The sequence below is a fragment of the Lepisma saccharinum genome, chromosome 25 (genome assembly GCF_977018435.1).
Source record: "Lepisma saccharinum chromosome 25, izLepSacc3.1, whole genome shotgun sequence".
Lineage (NCBI taxonomy): Eukaryota > Metazoa > Arthropoda > Insecta > Zygentoma > Lepismatidae > Lepisma > Lepisma saccharinum.
This window is the reverse complement of record NC_139253.1, coordinates 23,136,238-23,162,987: the sequence shown is the minus strand read 5'-3', so window position 1 is coordinate 23,162,987 and position 26,750 is coordinate 23,136,238. Positions and strand designations below refer to the sequence as shown.

Here is a 26,750-nt window from a genome sequence, read left to right as displayed (position 1 = left end):
TTATAGGCAGTTCCATAAAAAGGTTTTTTTTTCTATCAGTGAAAAAGTATGGGCTGAGAAGAATTGTTTCTGAAAATCAATTGTAGCATTAGACCCTTGGACACTATTCACTTGAAATATGTAGGGAATCACCACAAAAGAGCTGCAGATTTTTACTCTTGGGGGGGGGAGGGGTGTAACAGTTGGGCTGAAAAGTTTGTAGGCTGACTCATAGATGGCGTTACTAGAATTAAATCCATGTGATTTTTACTTAGTACTAACCTTCAAAAGATACGTGTATAAATTTCACAGCTGCTGGATAATTAGTTCGTGAGATATAGCATTGTGAGTGAAGCAGCTTTTGTTATTGTGAAAAAATGGATAAAAAAGAATTTCGTGTGTTCATAAAGCATTGCTTTTTGGCGAAAAAAAATACTGTTGAAGCCAAGGCTTGGCTTGATAAACATTATTCGGACTCTGCACCAGGAAAATCAACCGTTGAGAAGTGGTTTGCTAAATTTAAACAAGGCGAAATGAGCATCGAAGACGATGCACGCAGTGGACGCCCCAAAGAGGCTGTTACATAGAGCAGCATATGACGAAAACATCAAAAAAGTCCACAAAATAATTTTAAATGATCGTAAAGTGAAGTTGATCGAGATAGCTGAGATTATTACATAGCATTGTTGGAGTTACGACCTTAGTGGCCAATATGAGCCACTAAGAAGCGGATTGGATATCTCCGTCAAATATCCAAAACCAACTGCTGCCTTGCAGGGGTGTGGGAACACCAAAGGATATGGGAGAAAACCCTGAAAAGAAAAATCAGCCTGGTCGTTGGGCTAATCCCCCACACCAGACTAAAACTAGCGGATTCAGAGAAATAAAGGTAGCCTCGGAAAGGATGGATTTAGTAGAAGACGACAAGCAAGGAAATGGAATATCCGAATTGGAACTTGGAATATTAAAACAATTAATGGGAAAGAAGTGGAGATTGTAGGAGAAATGGAAAAGTATAAACTAGCAGAACTAGGACTAAGTGAAGTAAGGATGAAAGGCAGTGGTATAATGGGCCTTGAAAGAGGATATGTGCTGAGATATGTTGGAGTAGGTAGAGGAAGAAGAGCTAAGGAGGGAGTTGGAATAATAGTTAATGAGCAAATGGAAGAAAGGGTGGAATCATGGGAACCAGTGAATTCAAGGATAATAGTAGTTAGACTGAAAATGGAAGAAAGAATAACAATAATACAAGTTTATGCCCCGACAAATGATCAGGACATATTGGAGAAAGAAGTTTTCTACACTCAATTACAAAGAGTAGTGAATAAAGAGAATGAAGAGAATAGGAAGGTAATATCGATGGGAGATCTTAATGGTAGAACTGGAAACAATAGGATAAGGTCACATGGTTGTATGGGACCATATGGAGGGAGAAGTGTGATGAATGAAAATGGACAAAGATTAATAGAATTCTGTGTAGAGAACCAATTGCTACAAGGAAACTCCTTTTTCCAGCATAAGAAAATTCATAAAATCACTTATGAAACTGAGGGAAGGGAGGCAAAGAGTATAATAGACTACATAATTTACGCAAGAGCACTTCGATATGCCTTTATGGATGTAAAGGTAATTCGAGGTGCTGAATTGAGTACTGACCACAGACTGCTAATAGCTATAACAAGATTTAAGAGGAATAATAGAGAAAGAGATAGGAAGTTTGAAAAGATACAAGTAAAGCAGCTGGCTAAGGAAGAGAAGAGAAAACAGTATAAGGAACTAGTAGAAGAAAAATTGAATGAATTGGAAATAAGAGGAATGGAAATTGACAGTATGTGGGAAAAATTTAAGGAAGTGATACTGCATGCAGCAATTGAAGTATGTGGCAAAGTTAGGGTGAATACAAAAATGAAAAGAACTAATTGGTGGACGGATGAAGTAAAGAGGAAAGTGAAAGAGAAAAAGAAGGCATGGAAGAATTACCTAGAATTAAGATCAGAGGAACATAGGTTAATATATGTGCAAAATAGAAATGAGAGTAAATTGGCTGTAGAGGAGGCAAAGCGAAATTCATGGGAGAAGTTTGGAAATGATATTGAACAAAGTTTTGTAGAACATAGAAAGCAGTTCTGGAATATGGTCAAAAGCCTGAAAGGAAAATGGGGAAAAGCAGCAAGAGCTATAAGAAATAAGGAAAATGTACTAGTCATAGGAAGGGAGAATGTGATGGAGGAATGGAGAAAATACTATGAAGAAAAGTTCAAGGATAGGACAAATGAGCAAGAACAAGATGAGGAGCAGGAACAGGAACAGGAGGAGGATGAGAGAATAAGAAACAGAGAAGAGGAGGAGCATGTAGAAGAAGATATGATGATAACAGAGAATGAAGTGAGAGAAGTAATTAAACGGATACAAATTGGGAAAGCAGCAGGATGGGATGGAATAGCACCAGAACTTATAAAATATGGAGGACCAAGAATGGCTGAAATACTACTGAATATATTAAGGGAAGTATGGAGAACTAAGACTATACCAGAAGAGTGGAAAAGGAACATAATTGTGCCAGTACACAAGAAAGGGAGTAATAAGGAATGTGATAATTATAGAGCAATATGTCTATCATCAGTGGTATATAAGATGTATACGAATATATTGGAAAGGAGGCTGAGAAAAATCATAGAGGGAAAACTTGAAGAGGAACAAGCTGGATTTAGACCTGGGAGACAGACTCAAGATCACATTTTTATATTAAGAACAATGATGTGGAAAATGCTGGACAAAAATAAAAGAATATACTTAGCATTTCTAGACTTGAAAGCAGCATTTGACTCGGTACCTAGAAAATACCTATGGGAGGCATTAGAAAGTAAGGAAGTACCTAAGGAACTTATTAAAGCAATAAGAAGTGTATATAAGGATGTAAAAGGAATAGTAAGAATAGAAGGAAACGAGTCTAAGGAATTTCAAATAGAAAAAGGAATTAAGCAGGGAGATAGTCTCAGTCCTTTACTTTTCATTAATGTAATGGATGAAATTACTAAAATTTGCAAAAGAAGAACCCCAAGAGTACAAATAGGATATTGGAATATGAGAGTAGTACAATTGCAAGTACTGCTATATGCTGATGATATAGTCTTAATTGCTAGCAGTGAAGAGAATTTACAGAGGAGCGTAATAGAATGGGGAGAAGAACTTGCGAGAAAAGGGATGAAGATTAATATTAAGAAAAGTAAAGTTATGCAGGTGGCAAAAGGAGAAAAAGATCATGAAATAGCAATTAGATATGGAAACGAGAACTTGGAAGAAGTAGATGAATATGAATATTTAGGGACCATCATAACAAGTGATGGTAGGTGTGATGAAGAAATCCTAAATAGGAAAAGAAAAGCAAATACAGTATATTATCAGTTCAGTAAAACAATAATGGGAAAGAAAGAAGTGGCAGTAAAGACAAAAATGCAGCATACAAATCAGTATTGGTCCCTACATTAACATATGGAATGGAAAGTTTACCACTTCAAGATAAACATCTGAGTAAAATTCAGGCTAGTGAAATGAAATACCTGAGAAGAGCTGTTAATAAGACTAGGAGAGATAAAGTGAGGAATGAAAGAATAAGAAGAGAAGTGGAACAGGAGTCGCTAGAGAAAATAATTGAAAAGAGACAGCTAAAGTGGTGGGGACATGTATTCAGAATGAATGAAGACAAAAAGGTAAAGCAAATTCTAGAAGTAAAGGTGCAAGGTAGGAGAGGTAAAGGAAGACCAAGGATAATGTTTGAAGACAGAATGGAAAAGATTGGAAGAGAAAGGAATAAGACAATAAATATGATGAAGAGAATGATGAGAAACAGACAGGAATGGAGGAGATGGATCGAGGCAACCAACCCTACGCTATGATGGCAGAGGGGGACTAGAGGAAGAAGAAGAATTGTTGGAGCGTTTAAAGGATGAAATCACGAAAAAACGGCCCCATTTGAAGAAGAAAAAAGTGCTGTTTCATCAAGACAATGCACTGTGTCACAAATCAATGAAAACGATGGCAAAATTATATGAATTAGACTACGAATTGCTTCCCCATCCACCATCTTCTCCAGATCTGGCCCCCAGTGACTTTTTCCTGTTTGCAGACCTTAAAAGAATGCTCGCTGGAAAGAAATTTAGCACTAATGAAGAGGTAATCGCCGAAACTGAGGCCTATTTTGAGGCTAAAGAGAAATCGTACTATAAAAATGGCATCGAAAAATTGTATGACCGCTATAATCGTTGTATCGCCCTCGAAGGCAACTATATTGAATAATAAAATAGAATTTTGTCAAAAAAATATTTTTTACTATGTTAGCCTACGAACTTTTCAGCCCAACTGTTAATTTATAAAATATTCAGGTGCTTTAAGATTAGTTACAGCAGTCAGCCCATAAGAAGATCCCCAAACAAGGAGAGACGGGGCTGCAGGGAAAGACTGGTCCATTTGAAGATTTTAGGTAGCAGAAAGTCTGGCGGGGTTAATATCCTTGTGGAAGTGCTTGGGAGTTGATTTATGTCAGTTACACAAAGCATGAAGTGTATGTCTGTGGCAACAGGTTGTTGCTTTTTTCCATGTATTTTTGTATTGCTTATCCCATAGTCTGTATTTCATAGAAGATATACGACAATGACTTGCGTTGCTGCACATGTTGTAACATTGCCAGTGTGTGTTTCTGACTCAAGGTGTACTTCCCAACCCTAATAGTGGAGTCCCCTTTCGCTACAGTACTTCACTTCCATCGTGGATCTTCTCGTGAGTGGGCAGCTGCACTGGAATATCCTCTCCACTGGAAATTTTTCAAATACCACGCTGCTTATAACTAATATATGTATACACTACATCTGTGTGCTACTTTTATGCATGCAATATATTCATAATACCATCGTAAATTATACATTTCACTACCTGTAAAATTTGGAACTTTGTTTTTACCTGTTGAAGTTTCATTATTTGCGATGTCTAAAATTGTATTCATCTGTAGGTATTTTGTGCTGTGAATGGCCATGATGGAAGCCTAGTTTGGCAGTTCAAGCCATATGAAGGGGGTAAAGTTAGGAGCAATTTCTTCACAGCAACATTCATTGAAGATCTAAATGGAGATGGTGTTTTGGACGTACTAGCTTCCCACGGAACTCCGTTAAAGGATGGAGGTAAGATTCAGGTTTTAAGATTGTTGTTGCTGTTTTAAGTCCACTTTATGCACAAATTGGGTAATTGGGACTAGACCTACAGTTTCAAGTGGGATCCAAACCAATATGAACCTCCACTGAACCTCTTGATCACAGGGCGGCCTCCCTGATGGTGCAGTGGTAGCGCCGTCGCCTTGTAATCAAGGGGTCCCGGGTTCGATTCCCGGTTGAGGCACATAGTGGTTCGGATCCCACTTTAAACTGTAGGTCCAGTCCCGATTAGCCTTACTGTGCATAAAGTGGACTTAAAACAACAAATCAGTCCAAATCAATCCAATTGATCACAGGCCGATGATGCCACTACACTATTGAGGAGTCCTCTATTATGAGTTTTCATTAGCACTTGGTTGATAAAGATGCTCTAAAACATGGGATTCCATTGTGGATTGTAAATTACTGTGAGGTATAAAACATGTCATAACTTTGTAACTAGTAACGCATTTTTGCGTAGACATTTAACTTGTAATTTTGTCCCAAATTTTCAAACATGCCTCGGTTTCTCATCAGAACACAGAATTGTAGAGATTAAAAATAGGTTAAAAGTTGAAAAGTTTGACGCTAAAGATTAAAACATCTTTCCTTAACTTACCTTTACAAAATGTTTTGTTCCTTACCTTACACTACATATTATTGGTAAGTTTCCCTTTTTTTCAGTAAATAGACACCATTCCACTGGTCCATTTTTCCTCCTTAATGGTAAAGATGGACAAATATTGCAAGCGATCCATGCACCCAATAACAGTGAGAGTTACTACACACCACAGATCCTTGTTCGTCCAAATGGTGAAGAGATTGTACTCTTTGGTACAGGAAGACAGACACATTCAGGAGCATTGTATGTTGTTCCTCTTCATGAGCTTGCCCAGAGGAAGATTGAGAAGGTACATTTGTTGATTTCAATTTGGGACGCAACATCTAGTTCATACAATATAGTTTTTGGATAGTTACTTTCAAAAAGTAACTTAGTTTTAGTTACAGGTACTCTTTTTTTTAAATGGAATTCAATTACTATTACTGTTAATTTAATGCAGGTGCTTTATTCTAGATACACTTGTAGAAACTGTTACATACAAGAGGATTTTTCATGCTTTTATTTGTGACGGTCTAAAGTTTATACATTTTTTATTAAATTGTAATATATTTTAATTTGATTTGATTTGGTGTTTTAAGTCCACTTTATACATAGTAAGGTTAATACGGACTGGACCTACAGTTTAAAGTGGAATCCGAACCACTATGTGCCCCCACCGGGTAAAATTGTAATATATGATATATACCGTATATATGAATACCGGGGTGTTCAAAAAAATGTATACACACTTTAAAATGGAATAGCTGCTATATTATTGTGAGTACTATAACAATACAAAGGAAAAAGTTACAACATAGACACAGTTTCTGCGTGCAATTACAATAAGTGCTCAAACTGCAAACCACCAGCCTGCAAACACCTTTGCACACGATGCTGTACATTCCAGATAACATCTTCCAGAGTAGCCACAGGGATTGCTTCACAACCCATTTCAATTTCATGGCGTAGGTCCACTAGTGACCGTGGCTTCTTACTGTACACTACGTCCTTGACGGTCCCCCACAAGTAAAAATATAGGAGGGTAAATCAGGCGAACTTCCAATACCACTTCAGAATGTTTTTTTCGCGCCTCGAATGACAGCCATGTTTGCGCCATTGCTGCACTTTTTCCACTTATTGCATCGCGTCGCTGAACACTAACACTATCTGTTGCTGTTTCTGATTCATAATACTACATGTTGGACCTGTAGCCAACATGAATTGAAGCATATCGCATGTATGACATGCTTTTATAGTGTGTGTACATTTTTTTTGAACACCCTGGTATATAGAGGTAGGACAAATCAGAGTTCTTTTTCTTTTCATTATTAACTTTTGTTCCATTGTTGTTACTTATGTTTGTTTTGTGTTCATCAATAGTTTCCAATAGTTCACAAATATAATGGCATTTTATAGTTGGCAACCCAGTTTATACAAGGTATTGGTGTGTTTTACAGTGCCTTAATTTAGGTATTGTGCCATTCGAACACATGCCCTTGTGGCAGCTGAACACGTTCCTTGCTGCCGAAATCAAACGTGTCCCCTCAACTCAAATTCATAGCCCATTTTGTAGCTTTCCAAGTCGAGGTTTAATGAAGTTTCTATTCAATAAGCACACTGTGGAATACTGTGATAGAGCTACTCTGATCAGCAACATATTATAGAGGACAGACCCATATCATTGGAAGGTTGCACTGCTCTGTTGGCCATGAATGTCAGTATTTGCATTCATATGAGTGGTTGTTCATGATAAAAGATGTATATTTGCTCATGTAGTTAGCTAAGTGATACACCAATAAGTGCTATGAGTATTGTTAAGTACACTTTAGAACAAAGAATTTTTATGTACAATTCTTATGTGAAAACGAACTCTTGCAGAAGTGGGAGAAGGTATTTGTTAAGTAACTTTCTCAAAAGATGTGAAGAATGTGTGTCTATGACAAAAGTATGTGATTACTTGTAATTGTGAAATATTTTAATTAAAATAAATCTATGATATTGAGTTGAGGGATTGCATGTATCCAGAGTGGTACAATACCCAAATGAATGCACTGTAGGTGTAATTTGAGGGTTGCCACGTACACAATGAATATTTGTGCAATGCACTTGAATAATGAGGAACTGTTATTTGTAAAAAAAAAAAAAAAAAAAAAAAGTACATAATTCCACATTATGTTGTAACAAATACAAAGTACATGAACGTTAGTGGAGTTGAAACACTAAATGTTTCCATAGTTTCTACATTGTATTTTATAGGCAAAAACTATTTATGTGGACAAATTCAATGGAATACTAACATCACCCATTCTGGCTGATATAAATCAAGATGGCACAGAAGATATTATAATGGCCATGTTTAATTCAACAGTCATTGCATTTGATGGCTATACATTTGAAGTAATTTGGAACTACACTTTTCCTTCATCAGAAAGTCTGAAGTAAGTGTTTCAAATATTTTCTTCATAGAAATATGGAAAGCTCATTAACTTGTGATAGATTTGTGCAACATTTTTCAGCTTAGGTTGTAAATATAAGTTTTCCTCAAATTAACAAAAATCTCACTTTGTGCAGGAATTCAATCTGTGTTACAATTTGTATTGGTTAGGAAGCTGAGCTGATATCACCTTGAACCAATACCCATATCAATGCTGATTTTACGTTTTACTATGTTAGGACCATCAAGATTGAATGTATAATGCAGGAAAACATAAAATCGAGGAATGTAAAATCGGGGTTCCACTGTTGTACTTCACTTTTCTACCACTTTTGGCTAATCACAAAGATTAGAATGAATGGTGACAAAAAATAGATGAACGGGCAAGCACAAACATATATGGACAACACAACACGAGCCCCACAGAAGATTATACTGTCTGCGAGTCCAGATGCCAGAGCCTCGCTAGTCTGCCAAAAGCAGTCCAGGGTGTACTATGTTGAAGGGAGGTTGACATTTTAGTGTCTTCGGAAAGGGTCAACCCGTACACCCCAAAATTGTCTTTAGATTTTAGACAATTGTACATTTAAATAATTTTTTGAAGTTGCCACTTTTAGTGACTACTCAGTATTTTACAGTTCACTAATTTGTTACTCAAGAGCTTTTTGCTTTGCCTGTAGTCGTAAATAATAATCAATCAACAACTCAGCATGTGTTCTCTCCTGCCATTTGAACCAATAAATTCAGGAAGAATAGTTTTTCTTGTATGTACGCATTGCTTGCATTATAGAATTATTTTCCTGTAGTTTACGGTTATTACAAGCATAAAAAAACAGTTTTTCTTTGTGACGTTTCAGGAGAACACACGCTCCTTTCATCAGACATTTATTTTCATTTTGACTTTTCTTTTTATTATTTCAGGAGAACACACGCTCCTTTCATCAGACATTTATTTTAATTTTGACTAAAGATACAGTTATAACAATGGTTAGTATTTTTTTTTTAAACAAAATGAATCTGTTATATAATGGATATTGTCAATGTTACATTGTTGTAATATGTAATGAAAATAAATGTCTGATGAAAGGAGCGTGTGTTCTCCTGAAACGTCACAAAGAAAAACTGTTTTCTTATGCTTGTAATAACCGTAAACTACAGGAAAATAATAAAAAAATTCAGGAAGAGCTGAGGTATTCCAGAAATATACTCCCTCATTAGTTTAAGGACCTTTATAAATGTAGGAATACAGTGGAAAACTAAAATTAAGTACCTTCCTTAAATTTTCAATTGTCACTTCCCCACTTTGTACCAAACTCTTACTTAAATATTCTACATTTTAAAACAAACAGTATTTCTAATAAAAGACAAATGCTATTCTTTTTATTTTTATAATTTTTAGTCACTGCCAGGGTGATAAATAATGTTGTAAGTCTTTTGTACATTGGATTTTTTATTTTTTTATATTTTTTTATATATGTAGATATAATTTGGCAACTAGGTTTTAAACTTTGGTGACTATGTTTGATGCATTAGGAGCTACATTTCACCTAAGTGCCACCAAATTTAGTTCCGGACACTAATGGAATAATTAATGAAAGATAGTTCGATGTAATAAGAAATCAGTATGGGTAGTGAAATTTATTTCCCAATGTTACCACTTTACTTGGATCATTTTTGCCAAGATGCGATTCAGTGGACATTACTTCTTATTATGCACCATTCTTACTACTATGTAACTTTCTGTTGATGATGCACTGTGTATAGATTTTCTCCTTTTACATTTTTAACCTTTTAACATTATTCATCTTCCAGAGTCATGTGGCCCTAGATCTGTTATAATTTTCATATTCCTTAAGAGGGCTAACGTTTGTTAGCCAACATTGAGATAGCTATATAAATAACACCACAAAGTACCTATTAATTTTATTGTAACTTAATCATGAATGTGGTAATGTGGACAATTTTGAAGAATTGTAGCAATTTTTTTAATCTTGTACTTACATTCATTTAATATTTTCAGCATACCAGGAGCAGGATATTTTGATGGTGACAATATACCAGATTTCTTAGTGCAATATCAAACTGGCCAAGGATATCCATTGTACTTTTATTCACAGGTGAGATAATTTATTTTAAAATTAATATTTTTATTGATCTCAATTTTCATGTTTGACATATGATGTGGAATATGATTATTCATAAAAATGTATATTAAATAAATGAATTCATAATATTTAATTCTTGTACCATTGTTTTGTAAGTTAAAGGCATAAATATATTGTTTCTTTTTTAAAGCAAAACATATTGTAGTCACCTTGTTATTTACATTATTTGATTAGGTGCACAAAACATTCATTTTACTTTATTGAACTTTTGAAATATTACAATGAGTTGTTTGAGTATAGATTATCATTATCAAGAAATTGTTCTGTTGTTGGCATACTCCTAATTTTTACTGTTTATCTAGGTTTTTGTTTGTTGATGCAGGGTAATTAATAAGTTTTGTTTCTTTTATTATAGACAGTGGTTTTGAGTGGCAAAACAGGACAGCCGCTACATAAGCCAATTGTCAATGCTGTTGGTTCTCATGGATCAAGCGTCACAATCAGTATGGAGGAACTAGGAGACGACTTGTTTTTATATTGGTCTTCTGACTGTAAAGGGCATGAAGGGTCTAAAGAACCATATGGATTTGTTAAGGGTTTGTTTCAATTTTAAATTTTGGTGAAATTTCAGCAATAGATGAAGCCTATTGCACATTTAATTCGATGTAATACTCTTTGGGATGTTGAACTACTTAACATTTGCTTTCCATCTGATTCTGTTAATCCGAATTTGTAGTATTTGTACAATAGATTGCTTGGATCAGCAAATTAGAACCAATATTCATCACTAAACCATACTGTATGTTGCCTTATGGCAGCAAACAGATTGATTACCTTGTAAAGTGGAATGCAGAAGGTTTTTTTTTTCCTGTGGTGCGACAACCCTTGACGGCCAGGACCTAACCTACCGACTGCCGGCCTCACCTGCCAAGGTGCAAAATCATCCAGCCAGTTTCGGGGTGATGTGTGGTCAGCACGACAACCCCCCCCCCCCCAGTCCTTGTAGGTTTCCGTGACCGGGTTACGCTACTCATTTGTAGCTCCCCTATTTCCTCACAATGGTGGATGGTCACTGGTCCCATACACAGGCTGAAATCTCAGGAGAAAAGTTGTAACGTTCCCCCCAGGAGTCTTGAACCTGCACGCATCCTGTTGCTGAAGCCCAAAGCATGACATCTTATACCCCACTAGCAGGTGCCTAACGATTCCTAATTATTACCAAGCCAATTGTCATTACCATGTTTATATTCTCTGCTTTATGCAATCAGAGCTGCAAGAATTTAAACAAAAAGCCAAACAATCTGCCAACAACTTCTGCACTAGCATATTTAAAAATATAACCCTTAAAAAACATGTAGGTGCACAAGAAAATTTAATGAAAATAGTCATGTAGAATTTACCAAGCAATACATGTGCATACAAGCAATGCATGTGAGGCTCACAGGCCCACACTTGTTTTATCACTAAAATTCAATAATCCATTTTGTTACTCAATCACTGCTTCCTTAGTTGATTATATAAGTTCAGTTATTAATTAATTATAATAATTACAAAAATTACCATAATTACCAACCAATTGTACACTGTCACTGGCATGAGTGTCTTGTAGGGGTGTGCGGGATCCCGAAAAGTCGGGACCAGGATCGGGAAAAAAATTTCCCATCCTGATCCTGACTTTGGGAAATGACTTCCTGACTTTTCGGGATCCTGAGCAGTTGGGAAATACCGAATGGTCATTTTAAAAAGTTGTTAATTCTCGACGTTTTATGCATTGTAAATGTCTGGAACTTCTCGCAAATCGTTAATTTTTGTATCAGAAATGCAAAAACAATCACTTAAGGTGAAAATGACGTGTAGAATTCGAGAATTCCAGAGCTTTGGGAAATGGCAAATTTTTCTCGTCCCGAATGTCGGTATTTAAAAAATTTCCCATCCTGATCCCATCCTGCACACCCCTAATGTCTTGGATAACGGTATTAGGTCAATGAAGTGAGTTCCCTCCCCCCCATATATGTTACATTTATGATTTTTATGAACAAAAGAAATACAAATATTGGAAACACCCTAGGGAATAATGTAATTTATTTTCAATTTTTTATAAAAAAAATTCACAGTTCAAAAATCAAAATACTAGAGGTGGTGGGCCTGACAGAACCCCCTCCCCTCCCCCTTGTGTAAGCTAGGGTTAAACATTTCTTCATGTATACTTGCAGTTTGTTTCTTATAACTTGCATTTCTTTCCATAACTTGCATTTCTTTCCATGTTTCACATGTATAGAGTTAAACAGATTTTACATTTGCGTTGAATGATGTAATTTTTGTTTTGATAGATTTGTTTAGATCTCCATATTAAATTATTGCACAGACCCTCTTTCCTTGCTGCATTATCTAGGTCCTGTAATTTACACTAGATGCCTGTAAATCAGAGAGTGAGTTAGCACAATGTGGAATACTGACAAGCTTGCCCAAATTGAAGAAGAGATGGTAAGATTACAAATATCTGGATTAGTGAAGCTCCATGGAACTTTGGCAGGAGACCTTCAGATGCAATGTGCAGACACAACGCTCACAGTGCATGACGAACACCAGCTTGTACAGGAGCACATGAGTTGCCCAAGCCTGAATATATCTAAAATTGAAGTATAAAATTGTTATGTACTACACAATTACATATATCATTTTACATATGCAATTAAAGTGTACACTTATTTAATATGTTTTTTTCTCCTGTGAATGTCATTATAGATGTAATAGTTGTGTTTCATAAATATAATTGTTATTATATAAATATTTTGTTTCAGGACCAAGTGCAGAAGATCAAGGAAAATATGATTTATGTAAACTAAGATTTAAAGCCAAGAAAGTTAGTAAACTTTTTGCTCTCCGGCACCAAGGTCCTCTTCCAGGTGTGGAAATATATAACTCAGGTAAGTTACAATTTTTGAAAAAAATAGTATATTTTAAGTACAATCTAGGATAAGTGCAAATGATATCTACTTTATACATTTTCTACATATACCATCCCTATGCAGTAGTTCCCGAGTTGCATTTCAAATGTGACAAATGTTGAACCACAAAATCTGTGTATATTATTGTCATTGATATTGGGGGGGAGTCTAATTATGAAAACTGGCCAGCATTGTAAAGACCTAGGAGAAACTAAATAAAATTTATTAATTTATATAATGTGCAAGTTTATAAATAATGAATCTATTTCATAAAACTAGGAAATAGCAGAGTTGACAGAGGAACTGTATTTTCCATTAAACCATGGGGATATTTTATGAAATATCTCCATACTACATCAAGCAAATTCACCAACAATCATTCATGATCTTCTGTCTTTTGTTACATCTAAAGTTAAAGTATATGCCACAGTTTTACTGAGTGATGTAAGTTTTTACTTCTTATCCTTCCTTCTTATCCTGGCAATGGGGATGAGATGGCCTCGAAAAGTTGCAACCTTTTGTTTTTGTGCTGTTATGTTCGTGTTTCCTGATTTTTAATGCAGGTACCAGGTGGTTATAATTAAAGTGACGGTGTTCAGAGTGGTACAGCACGGGCTGTAATGAGAGTAGCAGTCTGAAACTTCGTAGATATGCTAATGAAGCAATGCGCTCACGAATTATGCAAAAAAAATAATAGTTCCAATTCTCGCCACCAGGGTAAAAAATGGCGCTGTAAGCAGTCAAAACGTGGAATTTTCCGTAACTCTGACGTCAAAGTCGGTGACATTGCCTAACCATTGTGTGAGCTCCCTGGTTGTTGTTGGCGACGCTTGTTGCTTTTTCCTTTAGTAACGTTCATGTAATTCGAATAGTGAAATTGTAGGGATATTTTATTACAAAGAGTATTGTTTTCTGCGATTTATAGTGTTTTTCCTGTAACTATACCAAATTTCGACTGCTTACAGCGCCATTTTTTACCCTGGTGGCGAGAATTGGAACTATTTTTTTTTTTCATAATTCTCGAGCGCATTTCTTCATTAGCATATCTACGAAGTTTCAGACTGCTACTCTCATTACAGCCCGTGCTGTACCACTCTGAACACCGTCACTTTAATTATAACCACCTGGTACTTTCCATGTACTTTCATGATTATGTACTTTCCACGAAGATAGGTCATACACTCTGAATACAATTACAAACATGAACAGTATACAGGGCTGAGATGATAAAACTTAAAATGCAGGAAAATGTAAAATCAATGAGTATTTTGTAACATTAGATATTGTTGGGACCATTAGGATTCAATGCATAATGTGGGGAAAATGGAAAATCTGGAAATTTAAATTTGGGATACTAATAAACTACTAAATTTTCCAATTTAGTATACACTAATGTGTACACCATAGCGGTATTATATGAAAATAACAGTTTAATACTTTCACTTGTTATTTTTGGAATCTTTCAGAAATGCGCCAAAACTTTGAATACAGCAATTTTATAAATACATCAAGAGAAGCACAGAGGTATCTGAAAATGCATCCGGATTTTTGGGAAAAATATAGAGATTACAAAGTAAAAGACTTCCAAGATACATTTGAAGACAGAGATTATAGTGGAACAAATGTTGATAACATGAATGAGGAAAGTCCAAGCAACAGAAACCAATATCAACAAGGGATGTACTATGATAATGTTAATAGAAATGGTTACTTGCCACCAGATGGCAGGAGGATTCCGCTCAGAATGAACCAACAAGGGATGCTTCCCCATCAGCAGTTTGGAGAACAAACCGAAACGATCCCATACCCTGCCGGATACCATAATGTAAGGAAGCATGGGAAATTCAATTATCACCCTCATCCTGACGTGGATCATGCGAGTGATTGGCAATTGCCCCAGGATTCTTCGGATTGGTCCCAGCAGGGTAACATCCCCTATCAGAACATGAATGGACCACAGAACTATGATGCAAATAGAGATTACGTGCCATATGCGTATGATACTCCAGCGGCAGGTTCAGATAGGGATTGGAATCAGAATATCTATAATAGGAAATGGTCAAAGCGTGGGAGCAGCTTCCAAGACCAACCCCGTGCTATTCACTACACTGAATCTACTGGTAAGTTCCATCTGCTTTTAATGGTTACAGAAATGCTGTCCAAACTTTTTTTGTATGCAAACAAAGTGCTAAGCTTCTGATAAACTCTGCACCGGCATGTGTAAAAGTTCATTCCCTAAAAATACTAATGGACAATTTGCTGAGCAATAATTGTGCATCCCACTGTACTACCTACGGTTGTTACTGGGATTTTTGACTGATCAAGAAATAAATACTTCAACCAGTCTCACCTTCCTTGTTATACGTTTAGTGTAAGAAGCGTGAAAGTCATATGGATTCTCACTGCAACTTTAATTTTATTACTACAATTCCCCATAGGCATCCTAAATTAAAAATAAAAGGAGAGGGAACAAAACAATGCATAATATATAAAATATTTGAAGAAAATTAAAATTACACTTTCTGTAAAATTCAAGGTCAAAGGTCACATTGCATAGCCTTGAAATCAAAATTTCAAAATATTGCATTCACAATAAGCTTACCATTACAATTCTGCTTCTGACAGATGAAGAGCTATAATTATCTTTTGTTTGATCAGCATGCTAAAATATGTCATTTTTTCTGATGTTGGCAACCCTATTTCTACACCTCACCATCTAACTAAATTTAATAAAATTTGGAGGTGGTTGTGTTGAGGGGGTGTGATTTGACTACAAAATTCCAGCAGCTTGTTATTGTCTTCATGTCTATAAAATTCGCAATCCCTGCTTTCATAGAATAAGTCTCTATAAATAGAGAGTTTATTTTCCAAAAGTAGAATCCATTGCAGTCACCTGCTCACATACATTAATTTAGGAGGTTAATGAACCATTTATGTTCAAGGAATATTTGTAATTTTGTGTTTTGATATCAGTAAATTTTATCAGTTTGGCAAATATTTCATACATGTTTGTCTCTACTAATTACATAAATGTGTTGTTTTTTTCTATTTGACTTACCAGGAATTTTTCTGTTGTAGATACTTATTTCATACACATTTTCCAGGCACACTTGCTCCACCAGTAACCTCCATGAATCATAGTATAGACTTTATTTTTGCTGCGTACTGGGTTTTTCCATCCAAGAAACAGTTTATATTAACGAGGGACCAAGATTGCATACAACAGCGTCTTGCTGATGATGACGTGCGCTTTGATAAAACAAGTAAGTACAGAAGCAATTTGTATATTACTATAAAGTGCTTTTTTTTCTGGCAGTACTCAGTAGTACATCAATTTTTTTTCCATATCTGAGAGCTGGAGAATAAAATCTACATTAGTTTGTGTTAATGAAAGAAGTACATACAAATGAAAAATACCACAGTATTTTTAACAGCTATAATGAAAAACTTTGCATGATTATATTTTCTCTGTAGCAAACCAACTTATGAATACTATTGGAACCTTTTTTTTATGAGGATAATCACTGATTACATGTGATATTTAGGTAAAATATACCTGAAGTTTTTACATTATCTGTGAAGTACCGTGCGTTCATTTCGATCTTCAGCCAAAAGATCAGGAGAAGCGTGGCGCGCGGCGCTGACGGAGATGCCAAAATTTGCAGCCTGTAATGCCCGCTTATTTTTATGGACGTATGCAGACATTTATATAAATATTGCAAAACGAGCACTAACCTGTGTTATAAGAGTACGGTTTTAATTTTAGTAGCTTAGTGGCTGTATGTGCTGATGATTTTGACACACCCATCTCCTGTGAAACACGGCGTAGAGGTTTGTTTGGAGAACGTTCTAACGCTGCACCAATTTCATCGAGTTTTGCTTCAGTTAGAATCCGTCGTTTTTGCTTAGGTGTTTTAAAATTTAATGATCCAGTTTCTCGTAATTTAAGGACGAGATGTCTAACCGTATCTCTATGTGGAGGTGAAACGCCTGGGAATTTCTGTACAAATTGCCTACACATGTCTCGACACGAGTCTATTTTCACGTAAGTGTCATACATAAAAGTTCTTTGTTCTAACGTGAACCTTGCGGCTGGCATTCCAATCGTCTCACTGACACAACACACATACACAATGCAATAACACAATAAAGTAACGGCAAGTAACCAAGAATAACACTCTTGTGCACAGTACGAAATTAACACGCTCTTGGTTTACATCTGCTCGCCACTATATTCACAGCTCTGTCTTCATCTAGTCGCGAAGGAACAAGAAACTCGAGCTCTGAGATTTCGGATTACAAGGAAGCTCACGAAATCCATTGACTTTTAACGGTTTCGTCTGCAGCGTAATCTTGATACAGTGTTGCACATTCGAAACCTCCAAACGATCCCCATCAACACAAAACTCTTTCAAGGATATAAACTTAAGCAGGACATGACTGGTCAAAACTATGATTAAAATGTTTTATTATCTGTGGCTCTTAACATCGTTTCTAAAGCGTATTTATTTGTGTATATAAGGGCAGAACTTGGATGAATTACAGAAGAACTTTTGCGTGTTGTAACACAGGTTAGTGCTCGTTTTGCAATATTTATATAAATGTCTGCATATGTCCATAAAAATAAGTGGGTATTACAGGCCGCAAATGTCGGCATCTCCGTCAGCGCCGCCCGCCACGCTTCTCCCGATCTCTTGGCTCAAGATTGAAATGAACACATGGTATAATTTGCTCTCTTTCCTAACAGTTGATGCAAATGTTACATGCTTGTGCCATAAATTAGTAGGTGTATTCTCTCTTCAAATTTCACCTCAGGTGTAATCTTCTTCTTTCCTTATAACTCAGTATATCAACATTTATTTTTGTTGTCACAAGATGCCATCTTATGCTGAAAAATACTTTTTATTTGCTATTTAATGTTATAAATAGACATTCGTATTAGAAATGATGCTATTCACAAGATCAAGTCAGCATGATGAACTACATATTGTGTTCAGCCAGATCCAAGATGGCTGGTGCTTTATGTATGACCTAACATGTACCTCATATAGACACGTAAACAAATTACTAACTTTATCCGTGAGACTTACTTATAATTAGGGACATTGAATTTTCGCAATGCGCGATCGCGAAATGTGAAAAAAAGATGCAATTTTGAACATTCTGCATGTAACTACACCCCCAATGATGAAATATGCATGAGTTTTATTCGCCAAGTAATGTGAAATGTGTCCTTTTCCACGAAATGAACGCTTTTTCGTGAAATAACTGTGAAATATCATCAATTAAGTAGAAAACACCCAAAAACCGGCAATGGAGGTTGTGCGCGCAAACTGTCGATTTGTGCCATAAATTAGTGTTGCGTTACCCCCACACCCCCTATACGCCTTCATGGCGTGGTGCTATGCACAGGGGAACACTTTACCTTTTTATGCACATAATATCATTTCGAAAACTTAGCTCCCTGTCAAGCTGCATTCCTTTCTTTCCCCGAATGTCTTCTCAAATTCCAGTTTCATTGAACTTGCTAGCTGTAGCAGCGATCAGATTAGTCTGTTCCCACACATCAAGGGAAACAATGGTGTCATTTGTGTTCAGTCATGAATGAATTTTGTTTATCATCATCATTATCATCATGTGAGGGCAAACATGGCCCATTTTCCCCAATAATAGTGTTGTTCCCTCAAAAAACATTGCGAAAATTTGAATTTATCATGTTTGTGAAATATATAATTTTTGGTCGACTTTTATTTTCCAGGGGGAGGCCATGACCCCCCTTTGCCCCCCCTCCTTCCGGACACCCATGCATGTCTTTTATTCCCCAAACATGAATATACCTCATAGTTTTTGCATCTTCTGTTTGTGTAGATGCTTTTGTCTAGATTGTATATTTTTTTATTTGTCTCTTTCTTTCGTTTTGAAATATTCTATTTTTCTCTTGTAAATATCCCTTATGATGAAATATGTCTTATCAACAATCACTGGCAGTCTAAAATGTACAATCACTCACTGTACAACACTTTAATTGGGCATTTGTCTGTTGTGTTTGAAAGAAATAAATAAATGTAAGGTACACTTTCAAAAGTAGCTTCAATTACCAAACAAATAACACAGTTATAGATGCACTGCTGTAGCTATACATTGCAAAGGAAATTAATTATCATCATCATCATCCTTTGCTGTTTCCTGCCTCTGGATGGGTCAGCATAGTAGTCAGGCCTCTCCATTTTTTCCTGGTCTTCCACCACTCTTCTCTTTCCAATCTTCTCCTAACACTCTCTGCTATCTGCTCTTTCCACTGACATCTCGGTCTCCCCCTTGGCCTTATTCAGATTCCTTGTAAGCTATTACTGGTAATCTTTCTGCATCCATCCTCTTCATGTGTCCGAACCATCTCATTTGTGCCTGATCTATCCTGTCCTGAAAGCTTCACCACACCCACTATCTGTCGAATCTTCTCATTCCATATTCTATGCTAATTACCTTCATTGCTATTCAGTGGCAGCAATTGGGTTCCAAAACCAGGGGGGCAAGGTGCTAAAATGGGGGGGGGGCAAAGACAGTATATTTCCTTTTGTAGATAAGGTTTAGCATAGTGCAGGGGCAATAGTGTTGAAAATTGGAGGGCAACTGCCCCCTCGCCCCCCCCTAATCACCGCCACTATTGCTATTAATACTGTTATTGTCATTATCAGTGGCACCAGCCGCGGCTCGTGCATAATTTTCCTGGGGGTTCACCAAAATTATGCAAAGTGGACTTATCTAAACCTTTTGAGACACTACACGCTTTGGTTCGTAGAGATAGTTCTGGGAAAATTATCAAATTTTGCCCGGTAGATTACTGACAAAGTTGATTTGCTTTATGTTCAGATAACAGTGACAGCACCAAGGAGTGTATGTGTAGGGGGCGATCATTTTAATTTAAGATTTTCGTATGGTATTGTATTTAGGGGTATCTCAGAATTCAGAAAATATTCTCGCCTCAATTTTGCCTCTTCCACTCTTGCCAACTCTTTTCTGGTCCCACCACTGTCAAATAGACTATATTATTGAAACTGGATCCTGAACCTACAGTTAAAAAATACAAATCTCTGCCTGCTAAAATGAGTATGTATCAGTAATCGAACCCAAGACCCCTTGATTGCAAGATAATTCTTATATAACTATTCGAAAGTATATCGCTATAGCGATTAGATTCTATTCTATGCAATATGTTAACTTCTCGCACAGCAACAACTACACTCCTTCCAATACACAATCCACCTCACTTCACTCAACGTATCACTATGCCATATATATTTCAATCACCAGCCATGCACTTCAAAACAAACTAACAAGTATGGAGACAATGACACGTAACAAAGTTAAATGCGCGCGTCCCTTCGAACACCCTCTCGTGCTAGAGTATAACTGATCGCACGAAACCCAAACAACTTTTTGGTCGTCTTCTGACGTAAGTGCAAAATGCCTTCATTGTTAGGTTAGGCTTGAATAAATAGCAAATATTACATTTTTGGTCAAGCACGGTAAGCCCCGAAAATTGAGTGTATATATTCTAAGACAACTAAACCTAAAAAGCCTAACATGTCAACGAAAGCATTTAGTCTGACGTAAGAAGACCAAAAAGTTGTTTAAGTCTTGTCCGATAAGCGACCACTCGCCCTCGCGCTATTTTTGACTTTTCGGCTCCTTCCACCTGAAGTGTTTCCATCTTAAAGATGAAAACTCATTCAATCATATTTATCTTATTTGTCCCATCATCTTTACTTCTAGCTTTCGTTCGGTGTTACCTCTACATTTATATTACACCCTCTTCATTAATCTAATAAGTCTTGTAAAATATAAAAATACAAAGAGAATGCCAAATGAATTCAAATTGAAACACATAGTGCAACACTGGAAGAGAGAAGAGCGTGATTCACTCCAGCTCGCTGGTGATCCTACGAACTGCGCATGTCTGTTTTGACGAGACGGCCTTCCTCCAGTCTCAGACTGCATGTATTTTCGCCATATGTACGCGTCGAGCTTCTGCTAGCCGTCCTAAGCTTTTAGCATGGTAGGGGTTGGCTTGCGGAGGTTCAGCGGAGACTTTGCACGAAACGGATCTAGAGGGGAGCTGAGTGGCTCTGGCCCGCGGTTTCTCCTTCTCACTAAGAGAATTTGCCACTCTACGCTTATGAACATCTCAGTTATTGTTTATTTTGTATATTACTGGGGGTTCACTGCACATTTGCGCTTACAGCCAACCGCGCCTGAGTGGCACTGATTAGGAGTGCGAGGGCACTATGGCCTCTTAATGCTAATCCTTGTCTACAACAGAAAGTAAACTGTCCTTGCACCTCCATAATGTTTGCACCCAGTTGCAGCTAACGGTCATTACAGTTTTTAAAATGTTGGTATTTCACACCATGTGTTGACAATGTATTTAAAACAAGATAGAATCACAATATGTACCTTCTTTTGTCCACTAGATTTTTGTACAGACCTCAATCCTTCAGTATAGGAAGAAAAGACAAAGTGGGAAGTTAAAGGGGATTGAAAAGTATACAAACTTGGTGCCATGATCATGTCTCTCCAGCAATCAGCAGTTCTTTGCATCTGCCTCAGCATGGTGTCAGCTTCAACCATTGACTTTTTATACTTTAATCCTGTTTAACTATTTTATACCTGGTTTAATTCTTCCATAATTATATTTTCTTCTACCGCTGAAGAAGGACCAAGGTTAAAAATTTCATGGGGAAAAATAAGGTACATGTGATTTTACCTCATTTTTAAAATGTAATTACATTTGTTGTTAGCATCAGTACTCCTGTTCGTGTGTTTTGTTAGACAATCTCACATTCTGTAAAAATATTATATTAATCAAGTGATCAGTAGTGAAGAAAATAGAATTTCAACTCCTTACAACAGTATTCCAGCCCAAGCACAAACTTTAATTGGTTCATGGAAAGCTTACTATTAGTGTTAGGCAGTTCGGTAAAAAAAGATATGGATATTCCTATAAATGACTCTTTTTCCTTAGGCAAGTATCATGGCATGGATAGGGACACCTATGAAGCACAGGTGACAAAGGAATGCTTGGGAAAAAGTGAAAGCGACCAGGATGCAGACGAGTATGACATGCCAACTGATGATCCTGATGATCCATTTAGCTTAGAAATGGGTCAGATGACCGTTTACAGATTGAAAATCAAGTGCACATGTAGTCCAGAGAGTATAAAGAATGGTAAGAAGTGTGCGACAATCTTACCATATGAACAACAAAGTTGGCCTTCTTATATGGGAGCTGCTGGCAACAGCTATTTCAAACCAAGGCATGTATGATATCAAAAGAAATAGGAAATTATTTGTCTTCAAGTGTTGTGCTTAACAAACTTAATTATGCAAAGAAAATATGGGAAGATACATTGTCATGCAAAAAGTTTTTATAATAACATCTCTTATCTGATGATTTTTTACAGTAATTCAGGCTACGAAATTAGCTCAGTGTATCTTATTTTGTAATTGTGAGTGATAATCCTGTATGATTTTTTTACCTCTTCCGCTAAAGTACTGATTGAAAATGTACTGATACGTGAATATATAGAGTAGTAACTTGTTATAAATGGAAAACATTTCAGGTAGAACCTGAGTTGTATTCACCTCGGGTTATACTTACTTTTTAAAAAGTGATACAAAAGCAACATGAACAAACAAATTAGTATATATCAAGCTTATGTACTTTCAATTTGTATTGAAACATGTAAGTGTATTTTTAGTACTGATTTCATGTATTTGTTCTTATTTTACTTTCATTTCTGCCTCTGTAAGCTAATTGCAAGAATATGCATGAATGGTGTTTAGGTGAGAGAAATTGATGAAGGGACACACACACACAAAAGAATCCCATTGCACAGGTCAGGACTTATACCTGGAAACTTTGGTGCTGAATTCGTGAATAAGCCACTAAATACACTTGAACCAAAGTGCAACTAGTAAGTTCATGGAATACATTTCTTTTTTTAATTATTATTATTAAATTGTAGATGCAAAGGCATAGTTATACTGTTTATTAGGATATTATTGATCCAATTTCTAAAATAACAGAATTCAAGAATGTAGTTAGTTCCCTGTGAATATTTAAAAAAAAAATACTTGCATGGTGTTTTCCAATGAATTTCTAAATACACAATTTCTTCTGGTATGGTGTTCAACAGAGGTATCTTATCACTTATAATGAATATGGAATCATATGTATCATTCAGATTCTGAACATAATATATGCTCATTTGCTCACTATTCATTATCAGTAACTTTTAGAGCAGGTATGCATGGGCAAACAGGTCCTGGTGGCCAACAAGTACTATTATGATACATGGGTCAATGTGCACTTGGTTGCAGTGGCTGGTTGCGACTGCCAATAGAACTTGTAAGGCCAGAACAGTGGTCAGTCAGTCACAGTGACCAGTAAATAAACAGGCTTTAATTGCAGATAGTGCATTGGCAGTCGAAAATTAGGCAACCAATCTGTTATACGTGTTTTGGTACCTACCTGCTTTGTGTTTTTAGTTGAAAATTTAGAAATAACTTCTGCAAGGAACTACAGGGTGTCCACAAATGAAGTATACACATTCAGGTTGCTTACAAAATGAAACGACAATGTAGAGCAAAGAACTTTTATGTCTCAAACATACCACAAGTGAAAGTTTTATACAACACATTCAGTATGTCTCCACATGTGTACTATTTATTGGATAAGATATCCCAGACGAAAGTCCAGTTCCATCCATGCATGCTGCATAATGTCCGGTGTTACACGACCGAAGGCTGTGTTAATGCATTCTTGGAGATCAGAGTTGGAGGTACTCGGTGATGCATTGTTCTAAACTTTCGCTGCACTTGTGATAAAAAGGTAAAAAAAAAAGGTGAAGTGCTCCCCTGTGCTTAGCACCATGCCATGAAGGCGTATAGGGGGTGTGGGGGTAACACCCCACACTTTCTTGATCCGGTCATGAGTGGGGGTGATGTGATCAGCATCACACCCCTGACCACCTTCACCCCCCAGGGTTTCCCCCAGGTACCCATTTTATTCGACGCTGGGTTGGCGCCGGGGTCGCTTCCAACGTTAGAAAAGTTCCCGGGCTTGTGTTACAGATTTTAACTCCATAAGGCACACAGCTTTTTCCTGCGGAGACGCCACTCACCGGAGTCCCAAACTAGCACAACGTTGCCAAACCTTCACAGTTGTCAATTAGTTTTCCTGTCACAGAGAAGACATGTGTAATTTAGTTTTCATTTTGCAGGGAAAGGAAGTTGTATACATCATTTATAGACACCTGGTATTTATAATTGAAGTAGAGAAACAATCCATTTGGACCATAACTGGTGAAGAATACAATACTAGAGTATCTAAAGACAACTGGGAGGAAATCGTAGAGCACTTTGGACTCTCATCTTACCAGAACAGACAAGAAAATAATAGATAAGTCAACTGCAACCCAGTTTTAAAGTAATTAAATAAATTTCTGAATTGGCTGTGCAACTTGTGGTCGTGGTGGTAGTTGTGTCTTTGACTGCCATGATCTAGTTACCCAGTGTACATTCATCCTTACGTGGTTGCATTACCATTAACCTTTTCGAGGCGGATGACAAAATATTCGTCATGCATGGAAATTCCCCAAAGACGGGGCTCATTTTAAGCAAAATGTAAGAACACGATAAATGCCAATGAGTGTTCGTTTTATTTAGAATTTCCAAGGCTTTCATTTGGTAAGGTAAACATGTCGATGTGTACCCATTTTTGGAAGCAACAGACAGAGGAATTTCATTTTTTCTTTCTTTCAAAGTTTGGCTAGCTCCCATCCGGTAGCACTCATCGATCTGGGCAAACCACCACTTGTCGCTGATTGCCCCAAGTTATGTAATGGCAAATACATAGTATCAAAACGATAATACAAATAGTAATTTTTTTTAAAAAAAAAAAGAAAGAAATCTCAAAGTCACGGTGAATGTTTATCACAACTGACTGGAAACTTCATCAGAAATTTGCCCATCGATCTGGACAAATCACCACTAGTCGCTGATTGCACCCAAGTTATACAATAAAGGTGATCCGGACTCTGTGGCTGAGTGGTTAGCAAATAGCGCTGCAACTCAAGGAGTCCCAGGTTTGAATCCCGCTACTGCATGGTTGTTTGTGAATGCCCATTCATCACTTATCTCCATCTTTGCAAATTAGCCAAGAGGCACAAAACATAAAGTAAAGTAATATCAATCAATCAATCAATTATATAATGACGAATACGTAGTATCAAAACGATAGTACAAATAGTAAATATATATATATAAAAAGAAACTCAAATTCCAGATTATTTATTTACCTTCATCCACGAGAATATCATATATTTCGCTGGTAAATGCTGAACTGAAAGCTTGAAAAGGAGTAGGATTGTTCGCAAGGGCACAAACTCTTACACCTGGCTCTCCAGAGAAAGGAAGAATATTTGCCCCCCCTCTCCCGATGTCTATTCCCCTCTTCACTTCTTCCAACTGCACTGCACTACCATCACCACTATCTTCATCTTCCCCCCCTTCCTCTTCTGGTTCTTCTCTATCATCATCTGGCACACCCTGTATATCATCTTCTGAACCACCCTGTATATCTTCAAGTTCTGTTTCATTCCCTGTGTCAAACCCCTCCAACAAGTCACGAATTTCTCCTGGCCGAAGAGATGCCATCACAAAAGGCTCTTTCTTCTCACAACAAGGTTTCAAAAGCACTCACGTTCATAGCCCGATAACAAGAGAATGATTTGTGCAGCCAAACTTCTTTCCTGCAAGGGCGTATTACATTTCACCCACGCCTCTCCCCTCCCCGAAGACCATAGCCACCTGTGCAGCACAGATGCCGCGAGAAGCACTCTCGAATAACGCTATACAGAAAGGCTTCCTCCCCCTCCCACTTTCATGCCTATTGCTAAGTGGAAAACACAGGACAAACAAAGCTCTAATCCCTTTCTTCCTTCCAGAGCCAAATTTACTGCGTAGAAACGATGCTTGTTTAGAACTTGAAAAGACGGAGCCCTTTAACTTGTAAAGCCTTGAAAAACACGTGGGCTTTTGTTGTGGCTTTTAACAATCTGCCTGGCGACACGACAATAACGTCAGAGTCTACCTGGCAGATGTGAGGTGGATGCTTGGAGATTAAAACCAAAAAGATTCCATGTTTTTTTGGGTTTTTTTGGTTTCCTGTTTATTGAACATTTATTATGAAGATATGTGTTTGCCGAAATTTTCATCATCAACCGTCCTTCAGTTACTTTTGTCATCTGGAGGCTCCGCCTCGAAAGGGTTAACAATATATCCCTACCATTTATCATATACACTGTATATTCATTATTGCCATATGTATTTTGTTGATTATGAAATAATGCCAAACTACATAATTTTATGAAGTTATATTTTTTCATTTACTGTCCTCATGGAAGTGCTCATGAATAAATTTTCTAGTGGTGTATTCTC

General features: G+C 36.8%; 1 protein-coding gene across 1 annotated transcript in view; it reads left to right on the top strand.

The window, feature by feature from the left end:
• The window catches only part of LOC145978895 (uncharacterized), a 38,312-nt gene extending 11,836 nt beyond the window's left edge, over window positions 1–26,476 (top strand). The window contains exons 6-14 of the mRNA XM_083111836.1: window positions 4,985–5,153; window positions 5,847–6,073; window positions 8,020–8,201; window positions 10,218–10,314; window positions 10,718–10,898; window positions 13,104–13,229; window positions 14,717–15,370; window positions 16,355–16,513; window positions 22,273–26,476. Of these exons, the coding sequence (XP_082967962.1) occupies window positions 4,985–5,153; window positions 5,847–6,073; window positions 8,020–8,201; window positions 10,218–10,314; window positions 10,718–10,898; window positions 13,104–13,229; window positions 14,717–15,370; window positions 16,355–16,513; window positions 22,273–22,574 (2,097 nt within the window). The 3' untranslated portion in view covers window positions 22,575–26,476. The remainder of the gene's footprint in view (window positions 1–4,984; window positions 5,154–5,846; window positions 6,074–8,019; window positions 8,202–10,217; window positions 10,315–10,717; window positions 10,899–13,103; window positions 13,230–14,716; window positions 15,371–16,354; window positions 16,514–22,272) is intronic.
• Window positions 26,477–26,750: the final 274 nt, after the last annotated feature.